We start from the raw sequence: 14995 nt of genomic DNA, 5'->3' as shown, positions 1-14995 counted from the left end.
AGAGGGCTACTGGGAAATCCTCGGATTCCCATTTTGCCTACTTGCTCAGTTTGTCCCTCTGTTTCCATGGGCGTGGATAGGCATACCATCTGGTCATGCAAACACCAGCTCCAGCAAAGCTAGGTTTCACTCCAAGCTTCCTGTCTTTCTGATTTATTCCATCCATTGTGGAGTGGAATGCACTTAAATGCTTGGGCTTTACTGAATAATGTAACTATTAACTATTCACTTTCACACATCTGCAGTTCCTCCAAAATTTTAACAACAGTATTGGGTTTTCCCCTCAAAACAGTACTTCTTTAATTTAGTTATAAAATAATTGATGTGTTGGAAATTCACGCTGTTTCTCTGACACGTCTGCAGCAGGAAAACATGGAGGTCAAAGCACACCATTTGTAAATACACTTTTAAAATACATGCGTTAAACATTTAGCAGTAAGTAGTGTTTGTTTGTTTGTTTGTTTTTGGCAGTTCTATAACCTTACTGGACAATCAACAGTTAGTTCTCATCCACATTAACTGTCTGCAGATTTTTGAAAGTGGCGAGAGGTGGATAGGTAACCAACGTATAGAGCTTGTTTGGTGAATCTTCATCTTCATTACGTTTTCTGGGCAACTGCACATGGATATGGTATGGGACATTCCTTATTCCATTGGCCCAGACAGATTTGTTGAGCCTGGTGTCAATGCATACATCTGGAAATCTCATCTCCTTCATGGCAAATATCCGGATTTCTTTGAGTGCCCTAGGGGTGCGCTTCTTGAAACCCACTGCATGGATGCACTTGTGAATGTTGACAGTGTTTTCTCTGGTCACCACCTCACTGATGGCAGACCAGCCCTTCTTCTTCTTGCTTCCCTTCTTTGCGGGAGCCATCCTGCTGGGCTGGGAGTAATGTTGTTCTGAAGTGTCTCCTGCTCTTGTGGTAAATTTTTGTTGTTGAAGTTGTACTAATTGTATAATTGTTAGGGTAAACAACAGTCAGAAGTATTGTCATTATTAGAAATGTTTTCAGCAAGTGTTTGGAAGAATTATGTAAACATGAACATATCATTCCAGAATTGCTTCATGGGAGAGAAGTCTAAAAGATAGGAGTGATTTACAGAGTCAGTACTACGTCAGTACAGAAGCACTTTCTTGTCTTAAAGTGATAGTTTGTCATTAATTGAACATCTACTGTGTAGATGAAGCTGGCTGTAGATCTAGCAACTGGATGAAAGAAGCTTATTTTCAATCTAACATTTACCAAGCATTGATATCTAAGCAATGGAGAAAAAGGTGCAGATCTGGGCAGAGAAATGAACAAGGGGGCATAAAGGAAAGGTGAGCTAAAGAAAATAACAATGAGATTATATTTCTGAGCTTTGCCTTCATGCTATAGATATGAGTTTGTGAGACTGAAGTTAGCTTTTGCTAGGCCTATGTCCACAATTGGATGAGCTATACCAGCAGGAACAAGGTGGTACCTGGTCTGTGATGGGAGCAGCGAGTCTTCTCAATGGGTCAGTTAAATGAGAATATAGCTCAAACAGTTTTTTTTTTATATCTACTGGAGAAATAAAACCCTTCATTACATGAATATAACATCACAATTACTAATTGATCACTCTTCTACATAAAAGGGTATACAACATACAGAGAAAGATAGACAACAATACAAATGCGAGTGTCGTTAAGGACCTTTCTGTTTATCTTCAGATAATTAAAAACCATTTCATCATCTATCTTTGATCTCCTCTTGGGTGATAGATAAAATGCAGTAAAATCTTTCTTTATAACCTGAACCTCTACTTGGAGTCAAAACCCCTTTAGGCTGTGTTTAAAGCCTCTGGCTCTGATATTTATAGGTTTTACAGCTTGATTTTAACAGTTTTCCAAAAGACTTTCTTTCCCTGTTTGGACTCCTTAATAGTATTTGTGTATTTCTCACAGAGAAGGACTTTACTGTGTGTGTGTGTTTTTTTTTTAAATACTCCAGAGAGCCAGTATCCATGCCTTCATGTCTCTTTGTCCCTTTGCTTGTGGAAGAGAATGATTTCCTGCTCTGTGACTAGAAGACAGAGGGTCATTGTGTTCATCTCATGTCGCATACCCACAAATGTACTTTCAGAAGGAGTCTTCGGATTGATCTCTGATCACATTTAATCCTTCATGCTAAGGAAGAGACATTCTCCTTCCCTTTAGATATTTTGCTACTTGGCTAACTCTTCGCTATCCCATTTGGCGTCTTGGGCAGGCAGCCTGGAATGGTAGAGTGCTCTCTGTAGACCTAGACTTGGATTTAAATCCAGACTCAGCACTTAGAGGCTGTGTAACTTTTGGCCATTCACTTAACTTCTCTGGGCCTCAGTTTTCTCACCTGTAACATTTAGAGAAGAGCACTTTATCCCGCACAGCTTGGAATGCTTATAACATGCCTTACTCAGTCCTCAGAGCCCACCTGCCATAGTGCTAAGAAATCCAGGAGGCAAGTCCCCTTACAGGTCACCTCAGGGATCTCCCTTGAGGGAAGGAGTCCTGTCTAGCTTGGTATTATCTCTGAAAGACCAAGGTCTTATTTATGGCAGAGGAGGGCAGACTGGCATGTCACGTCCAACGCACAGGCTGGGCAGAGTCCCTGATCCACACAGTGAACATGGGAATCCGGGTGGAACCTTGTCCTTGAGGTAGTGCTTGTTTTGGTGGTGGATGTCCCCGTCTCCAGGATTACGGTCACTGAGGGTGGCTCCCACCCTGCAATTTAAAGCCCTTTCAAAGTCTTCATCCTGCCTCTTCACAGGGTACTGAGACAGCACGTCTTGAAGCGGATGATGTGAAGATGGCACCCCGAAAAGGGGTGTGACTAAGGAACTGGGAGGTCCCCTGGGGCTTTCTGGTCAAAGATGGGAGCTCTGTGACTTGTGCTGGTGTTGTTGCCCCTGACGGTTAGGCCCAGAGTTCAGAGAGGGAGGCAGCTCCTTTGTTCGGGCTGCTACCACAGATGCTGCAGCTGTTCTTTGAGATCTGGGCTCCATGGCCCAGGGTCACAGGCTCTGGAGGGGCCGTCACACCTGCCAGGCCTGAACCTCACTTCTCAGCTCCCTTGATTTGCTCTGAGGTCGCATCCACAGCCACTGGGGCAGCTGCTGGCCGAAGACGAGCAGCTCTACCCTGACAACACTTTATTTGATGTAGCTCAAGTTAGCAGCCCTGATGAGTGGACCCACTTACTCTGTACTGGCACCACTGAAAGCTTCTTAGAGTTCAAGAAGCATCTGTTTTGAGGTGCTTTGCCTTCTTCACCTATCATGACAACTGTTTTGATAGAGAAAATAGGTGCCCCGGTTCAGGTGGGATCTGCCTCTGACAGGGAAGCCTGCTTCGCAGAGATTTTGTGAAACTGAGAGAGAAAGTGAAGAACCCAGCAGAACGCCTAGCGCACTTAGGGTTGACAAACCATTCTGCTTTGCCCAGTACTGAGGGGGGTTTCTTGGAAGCAGGGACGTTTAGTGCTCAAACCTGCAAAGTCCCAGGCAAACTGGGATGAGTTGGTCACTTTAGCAATACACGGTGGCCTCTGTGAGTGGGCGTAGCCATTACGTCTGTACGGGGGGAGGTGGCAGTTATTCTGACATCAACAATTATTTGGTTTCATAACCTACAGCTGCATTAAATATCCCATCCTATGCATACCTAGTTTTAATTTTTAATGGAGTCATAGCCTTTTCCTTTTAAAGCATACACTTAAAGCATAATTACACCAAAAATGTCACTTTAAAGAGAGAATGATTTTTTTCACAAAATCATAGTGGTATCTTCCATGTGACTCATGTCTTGACCTTTTCATCCTACTTCATTTATGTTCATCATAACTCCACAAAGGAGGCATTAGGCCACGCAAACTTTTATTAGAAAAGAGAAGATACAGAAGGGAAATTACTGCCTGTAGAGTACTCATTTTTTCTTTATAGCAACCCTTTGTAGCAGGCGTTATTATTACTGTTTTAGATATATGGAAACTGAGGTTCAGAGAAATTAAGTAACTTATCCAAGGTCATACAGCTAATGAGATTAGAGCTAAGGTTCAAATCCAGATGTCTGACTCTAAGCTTTGTTTCCTTTGCTCTTACCCCTAATGCATACTGAGGACAGCAACTAAAGGCTTGCACCTGCTTCCCTACTGGATCTTTATAAGGCTGGAGCAATCTATTTATTTTCTCTAAATCTCAGTTTCTTTACTTAGAAAATGGTGATTGTAATTCTGGCATTGTGGTATTACTGTAAGAATTAAAACTAATATCTAGAAGGTGGATTTATAGTGGATAATAAATGTTATCTTTTATTATGACCATCTGTGAGCATACAGGTCTTATGTCCCAGTAGATCGACTTTTGTGATCTTTTATCATTTCATTCCAAGTGTCCACATTCTTCTGCATACTCTTAGGAATGTACCTCGTGAACAGTCAGAAAGACTCATGCTGTTTTCTCTCATCATCTACTAGCAACTGATGTGGTTTGTGATGAGTCTCCTTGCCAGAACATGCCAGATGATGTCTGTATTCTTGGGTAGCTGAAAACTCCAGATTATATTCCTATGAGTTCCTAGAACGGATGTCCCTGGGCCTAAAACCATTCTAGATGGTCAGCTAGTGAAGGACTCTCACTATTTATTTCCTACAGTTTTGCAGTCACATACTCTACTGCTGTCCTATATTTTTGAATGGTGAAACACTTAAAATCTAATTTTATCCCATAGTAAAAATTTCTCTTCTGGGGACTTATTTTGATAACTTTTCAATGAGATTTTTTTGTAAAGCAGATTATTTTCTCATAAGGGACTCCAAGAAACCTGAGTCAATCATCTATGACATTTCTCTGAATGATTTGTACCAGATCAGATGAGAAATAGCATCTCTAAAGAAACCCCTTATTTCATCACTGCTTGGCACTTCATTCACCTTACACTAAATTACCTTTCCCTGGGAATGAGAGACTTTTCGTTCCTTACATGAAATGAAGTTCCATTTAAGATTCACGTGTATCGAGGTCCTGCTGAGGGCTAGCTGCTGTTCCAGGCAGGGGGGTCCAGGATGCTCAAAGATGAATACGTGTGGTCTCTTCCTTCTCGCCCCTCACAGCCTGGTGAGGGTCATGGATCCAACTGGTGGTGAGGATCCAGCATGGTGAGGGTCAAGAACACATCAGACCCTTGGCATGTTTTAGTGGACGTATAAATGCGCTGCCTGTGAAGCAAATGACATTAAGTTCATTTTAAGAGCTTGTTATTTTATAGACAAATTACAGGTCAAGCTTATAGTCCTGGTCTTAGGCAAATTATGTTATTTTCTCATGTTAACTGATAAGGTTTCTAACCTGAGATTTCTGGCTACGTTACTGAAGTAATGGCTCTTGAGCTAGTTTTGCGGATATTTGGCATATAGGCAGAGCCTCTTTTGCTAAACACACAGATGGCCTCGCCATTAGTTGATTGAAATTACATTTTAAGATAGTAGGCATTTAGATCGCTAGGTTTTGGCATACTTGCTTAAAAGCGTTAACTCATCATTTTATAGATGAGTCTTATGTGTTGGCAAATAGGCTTAAAAAGCAAAAGGAACAGCTAAAGATGAACGTTAAAGTACAGTTGCTTTTTCATATTTTTTTTTTCGATTTCCCATATGTCACTTTTGATCTTCTCCTGGGAGAGCTGTACTATTTATAATGCAGTTTGGAGATTACCAAGCATTTCTGCTTTCAAAATTACATTTTCCATGGTATACAGGAGTCAAAACTCATTAAGAAAAAAGAAATCATACCTTTATATTGTCATTTTTTTACATTGCTTGATCAAAGCCATTGTTATTTTCACCTTCACATCTATTGCAAATAACCTTTCCTTCTGTCTTCAGGATGTATAGAGAGAGATCTTTGGGAATGTCCATCTAACAAACAATGTTTGAAGCACACAGTCATCTGTGATGGGTTCCCAGACTGCCCTGATAACATGGATGAAAAAAATTGCTGTAAGTCCTTACTGTGAATTTGTGAATGTGATGTTTTATTTTAAACACTAATTACCTCTCATTTTGAATGTAAGTGAGAAATTTGGAAATATGTATCAAAAGCTTTTTGTATTTTCAGACCTTTTGATTAGAACTCCACTTGTAAAAATATATGCCAAGAATACAATCAAACGTGTAAAATATATGCATAATGATATTAGTCTAGCATGATTTATAACATGGAAAAAATTAAACCACCCCAAATATCCAAAAATAGGGGGAACATAAAATACAACCATAAAATGAAATAATATGCAAACATTAAAAATTAAATTAGAAGGATAATTTCTCATAGGTTCATTACATATCATTAGATGAATGAAACAAAACATAAAGAATTATGTGGGGGCTTCCCTGGTGGCGCAGTGGTTGAGAATCTGCCTGCTAATGCAGGGGACACGGGTTCGAGCCCTGGTCTGGGAAGATCCCACATGCCGCAGAGCAACTAGGCCCGTGAGCCACAACTACTAAGCCTGTGCGTCTGGAGCCTGTGCTCCACAACAAGAGAGGCCGCGATAGTGAGAGGCCTGCGCACTGCGATGAAGAGTGGCCCCCGCTTGCCACAACTAGAGAAAGCCCTCGCACAGAAACGAAGACCCAACACAGCAAAAATAAATAAATAAATCAATAAACTCCTACCCCCAACATCTTCTTAAAAAAAAAAAAAGAATTATGTGTACTATTGTGCTGAGTTTTGAAAATACATATAACCACATAGAAAAAGATCAGAAGGGCATAATAAAAAGTTTACAATTGTAATCCCTGAATGGTGGAATTATTAAGTTTTTGTGCTTTTCTGTCTTTTCTACATATTCTGAATGAATGGCCAGTAGTTTTAGAATCAGAAAAAATATCTCCTAAGATGCGTTACCTACTAGTAACAGAAAGCCCAACTCAAACAGACTTAAACAATGAAGACATTTTATTCTTTTATTACCCTATGTATTGCATATGCCTTATATTATCATATAAAAAATCAAGTGTAGGGCCAGATGCAGGAGTTCAGCACCTCTTCCAGGATTCTTTACATTTTCTTGACCTCTGGCTGGCTCCTACCAGAGTCCAAAGATGGCTGCCAAGAGCACCTGGGGTGCCATGCTTCCCTGGTCATAGCCACTAGGAAGGAGAGAGAACCTCACCCTCATCTCTGGAACATAACTTAGGGCTTCACTCAGATTGGCCAACTTTGAGCTGGGTCCCAGCTAGCAGTCAGCTATCTTTGTGTGGATTCCAAAAAACACCACCTAAACAGCTGAATTGAAAAAAAGAAGCATCTTTAGGGAGAACCAATTAGAAAAAGATGTTGTTTCCTTCAGGCTAGGACACATGGCCTGGACAGCAGGGTTTGGGCAGGAACTACCTTGGAAATCACAACCTACAAAACCATAGGCCAAGACCCTGATCTCGGATCCCATCTTTACTCCTAGACTAATAACTGTACTCAGAGAAAAAAAATTGTAGTCAGAAAAATGCCATGTCTTGCTTAAATGAATCACAATCTTGCCATGGATCAGGGGCTTGTGTGCAGGCCTGAATAAATTCATGTTCCCTTAAAAAAGGAGGACATGGTGGGTGGGGAAGGGGGGTGGGATGAATTGGGAGGTTGGGATTGACGTAGATACACTACCATGTGTAAAATAGATAGCTAGCAGGAACCCGCTGTAGAGCACAGGGAGATCAGCTTGGTGCCCTGTGGTGACCTGGATGGAGGTGGGCATGGGAGGGAGGTCCAAGAGGAAGGGGATATATGTATACATATAGCTGATTCGCTCCATTGTACAGCAGAAACTAACACAATATTGTAAAGCAACTATACCCCAATAAAAAATAAATACATTTTTTTAAAGGGAGGAAGAAAAGTAATAGATGCTAGGTAGGCAATCAAGGAGTTTTGCCATAGTTTTTAAAAACCCAAGAGAGAATTAGTGTGTGACTCTGAGAGTCATTTAATACTAGAGATTAAAAAAAATAAAATTACCCATAAATGTGGACAGAGCTGGTTTTCATCCTAGGGTGACTTCAGTCCGCTCATGCCCAGTACTCTGCTCTCGCCACGTCAGATTCTAGCCCTGTGTTCTAATCTTTGGTATTTCTGCTGCTCTGGGTACCACGTCTTCAGTCCTGTAGTTAGAACTAGAGAATCTCATCACTTGGAGACAGTAGTTCTGTTTAAATGCTTGCTGTTTGTATGGATGGACCTCTCAGAAATGAGATTTTATGAGTTCTGCTCTTCGGTCTTGACACCTGTTTGGAGGCCTCGGTGACCACATTTTGTCTTCCTTAGATGCTCCTGCTGGCAAACCATGATGTGCCTGTTAGTGATAATCACATTCATTCCTAAAATATATGTCTCCTTACTTCTTGTTCCCTTGCCAGCATTTTGCCAAGATGATGAGCTAGAATGTGCAAACCACGAGTGTGTGTCACGTGACCGGTGGTGTGATGGCGAAGCCGACTGCATAGACAGTTCCGACGAATGGGACTGTGGTGAGCTGCTTGTTTCTGCCATCTGCTCTATGCTCTGATGCCTGGCAGCCATTTAAGCTAAATGAATCCTAACTGGTTTCACAGATCTTACTAAGTTCACGTGTTCTGGTTTACTATTATAAAAGCTGCCAGTGGTGATTTGTACATGTTATTTCCAACTCACAGAACACTTCCCCACAAGTTACTTCTCTGTTTGAAATGTCTATCTTATATGTAAAAACATTTGGGTTCAAATTGTTTTGACGATATAACTTTTCATTTGAATATAATTTTAAAAAAACTATTATCACCCATAATAAATTATCAGTAGTCAGTCATTCTTGTATCATTGACACCTCCTGGAAGAGGATACTCAAGTGGTCTTCCATCTTCCCTGTACTCTCGCTCCAGATCCAGATGAGACTTCTATCTACTCCCTTACATGGACAGGACTTAAAGGCATCTCTCACCAGTATCCCAATGTTGCAGTTTACCATCTTGAGTTTGGTTCATTCTATCATCCCACACTCATCCCTCTTTCCATTCCCTTGGCTCTTATTTCAGTCCTTTGCATCATCTGGCCAAATCACGGTTATGATGTATATTGTCATTAATTGTGCAGTGTTTCCACAAACAATCTATGGTGTATGAAGTACAGAGGATGCTCTTTGATAAAAGAGGAATTAGTGCATATGCCAAATTAATCGGAAATTAACACATCCCTCTCACACACTTGCATTCTCACAGGCTTTCTTGAAACGATTTGAATGAAGTTACAACTAGCTCCTTCTAATTATGCAAGTCCTTGGGTAAACTCATGGGAATGGGACCTGCCTGTGGCCGTCTTGTAACTCATAATGAAAAGTTAAGAACTGCCTTCTCTTTCACCAGAGTCTCTAGTTCTTGGAGGGCAGAGAACACATCTAATTCATTTTTCCATCCCCCGCCACACGGCAATCAGTGATTGGCACAGGGTAAGAACTCACCAAATGGTTCTTAGCTAAAAGAAATAAAAATGAATGTCTGCAAGTAAAGCAAAAGTATGTTATCATTCGGTGTCATGAGAAGAAATGTTTTAAATTAGGGTTTCCCCCCCTTTTTTCCCCTCAGTGACCCTCTCTGCACATGTGAACTCCTCGTCATTCCTGACCGCTCACAGATCTGCCATGGAACACCACGTGTGTGCGGATGGCTGGCAGGAGACGCTGAGTCAGCTGGCCTGCAAGCAGATGGGTTTAGGGTAAGGTCAGTAGTTTGTAGCCCTGATGTATTTCTCAGAGGGCTTCACGGAACTTGGCAATAATATCTTCCTTATGAATGCAGAGTGAGTTAATGCTCTCAAACCTAGCCCTCCAAAGCATGGGACATGGATCAGGTGAAAGGACTGTATTTGATTACAGGCACCTGCTCTCAAGAGTGCGCGTTTCTGAAAACCTACTTTGATAAAGCCTCTAAAAGTAAATGAAGTCATTGTATTTTAAGGACTTCTGAAATGAAATGCTTTTATTACTTAAAAAAGCATTAAGATGGTTTCCTCTGAGGAAACTGGATGGGAAAATCTTGCGATTTCTCCCCCCTCAAGAGGTTATTGAAAATTCCTTTTTAAGCAACATAAATCTTTTTAATAAGTTGAGAAATAGAACTTGAAGTTGCTGGTATTTCAATTTACCCTGTGTAATGTAGGAAATGTAAATTACGAAAGAGTTCACCATTTTTGCTTCTTAGAATGAAAAGCCACTCACTCTGGCTTTGATACAAACACACTGAAATCAATACATTTAAAGTTGGATTCTTGGTGCAGGGTTTTCTTTTCTAGTTCTATTGGGGTTGGAAAACAATAATTGAAAGGTCTTAGAATATATATGTGAGTGGGTGTGTGTTTATATATATAAACACACACATATTTTTTTTCTTTTACCAATGATGGATGTGAGATTTGGGGGAAATATAGAAATGATAGAAATAAAAGATAAAGGATTTATAAAATTCTAGAATAAAAAAATTGAGTAGGGCCTCCCTGGTGGCGCAGTGGTTGAGAGTCCGCCTGCCGATGCAGGGGATACGGGTTCGTGCCCCGGTCTGGGAGGATCCCATGTGCCGCGGAGCGGCTGGGCCCGTGAGCCATGGCCGCTGGGCCTGCGCGTCCGGAGCCTGTGCTCCGCAACGGGAGAGGCCACAACAGTGAGAGGCCCGCATACCGCAAAAAGAAAAAAAAAAAAAAAAAATTAAGTAAATGTCACTTCCCAGGATTCCACTAAACAAACTTGAAATAATTTTACATTAATGAGCCATCCGATTATGGGATAGCAACTGGCAGCCCATTTTTGTTATCCCAGTTTGAAGAATTATGTAAATACCAGCATCTTTAGCCCATTTTTCCCATGTAAAGTCCCACATCTTTGGAAAATTGAGTAACTGATGACATAATAAGAGAGTTTTAAACTTTGCCAGAGTGGAAAAATTATATTTGCCAAGATCGATTAAGTTATACTTTATTTTCACCACTTCCTTATTGTGTCTAAATGAAAGGGGATATGACTGTGATCAGACATAGATTAAAAGCTTTTTGAAGGAGCTTTGCTTTCCTCTCACCAGACACAAGGTTATTTCTTTTTCTTTTCTTTTTTTTTGCATCTCACTCTATTTCTTTTTATTTATTATATATTTTTTAACATCTTTATTGGACTATAATTGCTTTACAATGGTGTGTTAGTTTCTGCTGTATAACAAAGTGAATCAGCTATACATATACATATATCCCCATATCCCCTCCCTCTTGCGTCTCCCTCCCACCCTCCCTATTCCACCCCTCTAGGTGGTCACAAAGCACTGAGCTGATCTCCCTGTGCTATGCGGCTGCTTCCCACTAGCTATCTATTTTACATTTGGTAGTATATATATGTCAATGCCACTCTCTCACTTCGTCCCAGCTTACCCTTCCCCCTCCCCGTGTCCCCCTCCTCAAGTCCATTCTCTACGTCTGCATCTTTATTCCTGTCCTGCCCCTAGGTTCATCAGAACCATTTTTTTTTGTAGATTCCATATATATGTGTTGGTATACGGTATTTGTTTTTCTCTTTCTGACTTACTTCACTCTGTATGACAGACTCTAGGTCCATCCACCTCACTACAAATAACTCAATTTCATTTCTTTTTATGGCTGAATAATATTCCATTGTATATATGTGCCACATTTTCTTTATCCATTCATCTGTCAATGGACACTTAGGTTGCTTCCATGTCCTGGCTATTGTAAATAGTGCTGCAGTGAACACTGTGGTACATTACCCTTTTTGAATTATGGTTTTCTCAGGGTATATGCCCAGTAGTGGGATTGCTGGGTCCTGTGGTAGTTCTACTTTTAGTTTTTTAAGGAACCTCCATACTGTTCTCCATAGTGGCTGTACCAATTTACATTCCCAACAAGGTTATTTCTTAATAAGAAAACTTGATTATGTAATGACGGATAACTCCACTGAGAGCTCTGAAGGAGCGTCGGAACTACAGAGATTTTATAACCAGAAAATTCTTTTGACAAAAGCCACCTTGTTCTGTTGCAAATGGGATGAATCATGTTTAAAATATCTACTTTATATTTCTTCTAATTTTTTGAATATTGGACTTAAATTTTTTATTGTGGTAAAATGCATGACATAAAACTCACCATTTTAACCATTTTAAAGTGTACAATTCAGTGGCATTTAGTATATTCGTAATGTTGTGCAACCATCACCATTATCTGACTTAGTTCACTAAGCATAATGTTTTCATGCATCCATGTATCAGTACTTTATTTCTGCTTATGGCTGAATAAAATTCCATTGTGTGGATACACCATATTTTTAAATCTATTCATCCATTAATGAATTCCTCCATTTTAGTGGTCTCTACCTTTGGCTACTGTGTGCATATTGGATTTTTTAAAAAATCTCTTTGCTCCATTTCTTTAACATAGTGGGAAAATGTCATTGAAATATCTTAGGTATTTAAAATCTAAGATAGACGTTTAGATTTTTTAAAGATAACTTTATTTCATAGGAGGGCTAGGAAAATTTGAGGGAGCAGTATGGTTGGAAAACCATAACTGTTATTTGACTGAGTTAATGGGTAAGAAGTGATTCACCTTCGAAGTAAATGAGTACAAAAGGTAACCTTAGTGTTTTTGTACTTTTGGATTGCCTGCAAGTTTACTCTTCAGTTTATGTGGGTGGCTCATGAATTGACAGAGATCTGGAGAACCAGGCTGGGGCAGGAACACAGAAAATGGGCAAGACGAGGCCAAATTCCTGCTGTGGCAATGGGATGCTTAGGACCTGCTGTCACCACTGTCCCTGGAGACCAGTTGCTGTGCTGCAGACTCACAGTTCTGCCGCTGGTGCATCAAATTAACTCTAAGTAACCCTGCACCTTTGAGTCATTTCTTCCACATTCAAAGTCCCTAATAGGAGTGTCTCTTTGGCCATGGCTAGACATTGGCCTACACTCCAGCTGCCAGAGGGAGGGGAGAGGGATGAGTTGTCCTCTTTTAGCTTCTGGAGTGGAGTGTCCACTCCATGGGCCTGCCTTGATACTGTCAAACATACTCTGCGTCCAAAACTTGAAGTTTAAAAAACAACCCCAACTAATTCTATTCAGTATCTTCCTCCTCGTTTTTTGAGCATCAGCTTGTGGGTCTTGTACAGGAGTAGGCACTGTGTGGAGGGCGCACAGGTGAATAACATCATCAAAGAGATAACGTGGTGGGGAAGACATATTATCTTGATACTATAATATAAATTCATTAAATCATTCATTCATTCAGTAAACATTTAAGAGAAAAGCACTGTCGTATAGTATCCAAAACGAACATACCTTAACTCCAAATAGATCACTCAGCTACTTCAGGGGGTATATTTTGTAGCTAGTTTGTTTAAAATGCAGATCTACACCAAATTACGTGTTTTGCAGGGATTCTACTGAGATGCTTTCATGATAGAAGCAGTTGATTAAAAACACCTGCACTTAGAGTTTTTCAGACCTAAATCATGCTTTCCATGTCTAACAGCAGAAATGCTAGGCTCTCAACTAAGTGCTTGTCCAAATGAGAGGATTCAGAGTTCTTTTCTGAATCTGAAAACATTTACCCCCATCTGCAGGTATCTCTAGAGTTCACCCCAGCTGGAAACATGATGACGATTTGATTAGACAAGGGTATAAATCAAGCCCCTAAATTCTCATGACGGTATATTGACTTTGCTACCTGCGTGTCCAGTATCAGAAACATATGGGCATTTATTTAATCAACAGTACAAATCAGAATTTAGACTGCCCTCTAATATTTGCCAAATGCTCAGTTGAGACATCTGGTATTTGAGGAAGTTGGTCTAAGGGAATGTGATTCTCTGTGTCTCTTGGCCTCATAAGCTTATCTCTATAAAAGTTAGATCATCTGGAAATAAGCTGTACTATTTTGGGAAAAATTCCTTTGTAGAGTTAGTTGCAATTTTATTTTATGCCCTAATCTTTTAGAGTTTGTCAACAGAAGAAACATCCTTCCAAAGAATGTTTCTGTGTCTTAGGCAAAACCGCAAAGACAGTTATCTATTATATTACCTAATAGTCCCTGATATAAGGATTTACATTGTAATTTTTCCTAACATGTACTCCCAGGACAAAGTTTCTAACTTCACATTTCATTTGTCATGTAAGAACTATTTAATCCAGGATGGTTTCCTTATTGATTGATTGACTTCCATGATGCTTAGAGACAGATTCAGTCCTCTGTAGTAGTCAGTCTAGCCCAGGTTGCTGGTCCTTTACATGTAAACCATGGAAAGGAAGTTCAAAACCTTGTAGTTGTTTTTTTAAAAATTAAGATATAATTCAGATACCATAAAATTCACTGTTTAAAAGTGTACAGGGCTTCCCTGGTGGTGCAGTGGTTGGGAGTCCGCCTGCCGATGCAGGGGACACGGGTTTGTGCCCCGGTCCAGGAAGATCCCACATGCCACGGAGCCGCTGAGCCTGTGCGTCCGGAGCCTGTGCTCCTCAATGGGAGAGGCCACAGCAGTGAGAGGCCCGCGTACCGCCAAAAAAAAAAAAAAAAAAAAAGTGTACAATTCAGTTGTTTTTAGTATGGTCACAAAATAGTTGTAATCATCATCACTGTCTAATTCCAGAACATTTTCATCACTCAAAAAAGAAACCCCATGCTCATTAGCAGTCACTCTCCATTTCTCCTTCCCTTCAGCCCTTAAAATATACTAATTTACTTCCTGTCTCTATAGATTTGCCTATTGTGCACGTTTCACATATAGAATCATGCAAAATATTTTTTGTCTGACTTCTTTCACTTAGTAAAATGCTTTTAAGGTTCATCCATGTTGTACTATGTATCAGTAGGCCATTCCTGTTTATGACTGAATAATATTCTATTTTGTAGATAGAGCCACATTTTGATTATCCATTCATCATTTGATGGCCATTTTGGTTGTTTCCACTTTTTA

At 40.3% G+C, this 14995-nt stretch overlaps 2 protein-coding genes across 3 annotated transcripts in view; one reads left to right on the top strand and one right to left on the bottom strand.

The window, feature by feature from the left end:
* The window catches only part of CORIN (corin, serine peptidase), a 229245-nt gene that overhangs the window by 162891 nt on the left and 51359 nt on the right, over window positions 1-14995 (top strand). For both annotated transcript variants that reach the window (XM_082638500.1, XM_082638499.1), the window contains 3 exons: window positions 5892-6005; window positions 8421-8531; window positions 9621-9750. In XM_082638500.1, coding sequence (XP_082494626.1) covers window positions 5892-6005; window positions 8421-8531; window positions 9621-9750 — 355 coding nt within the window. The remainder of the gene's footprint in view (window positions 1-5891; window positions 6006-8420; window positions 8532-9620; window positions 9751-14995) is intronic.
* Window positions 491-877, bottom strand: LOC309813641 (large ribosomal subunit protein eL31-like; the record flags this gene model as incomplete). Its single annotated transcript, XM_082638703.1, has 1 exon — window positions 491-877. One exon carries the CDS (start codon window positions 875-877, stop codon window positions 500-502), a length of 378 nt encoding a protein of 125 aa, XP_082494829.1. The 3' UTR covers window positions 491-499.

Source organism: Mesoplodon mirus (genome assembly GCF_964341445.2).
Source record: "Mesoplodon mirus genome assembly, chromosome: 2".
In the NCBI taxonomy this organism is placed as follows: domain Eukaryota; kingdom Metazoa; phylum Chordata; class Mammalia; order Artiodactyla; family Ziphiidae; genus Mesoplodon; species Mesoplodon mirus.
This window is presented reverse-complemented; position numbering and strand designations above follow the sequence as displayed.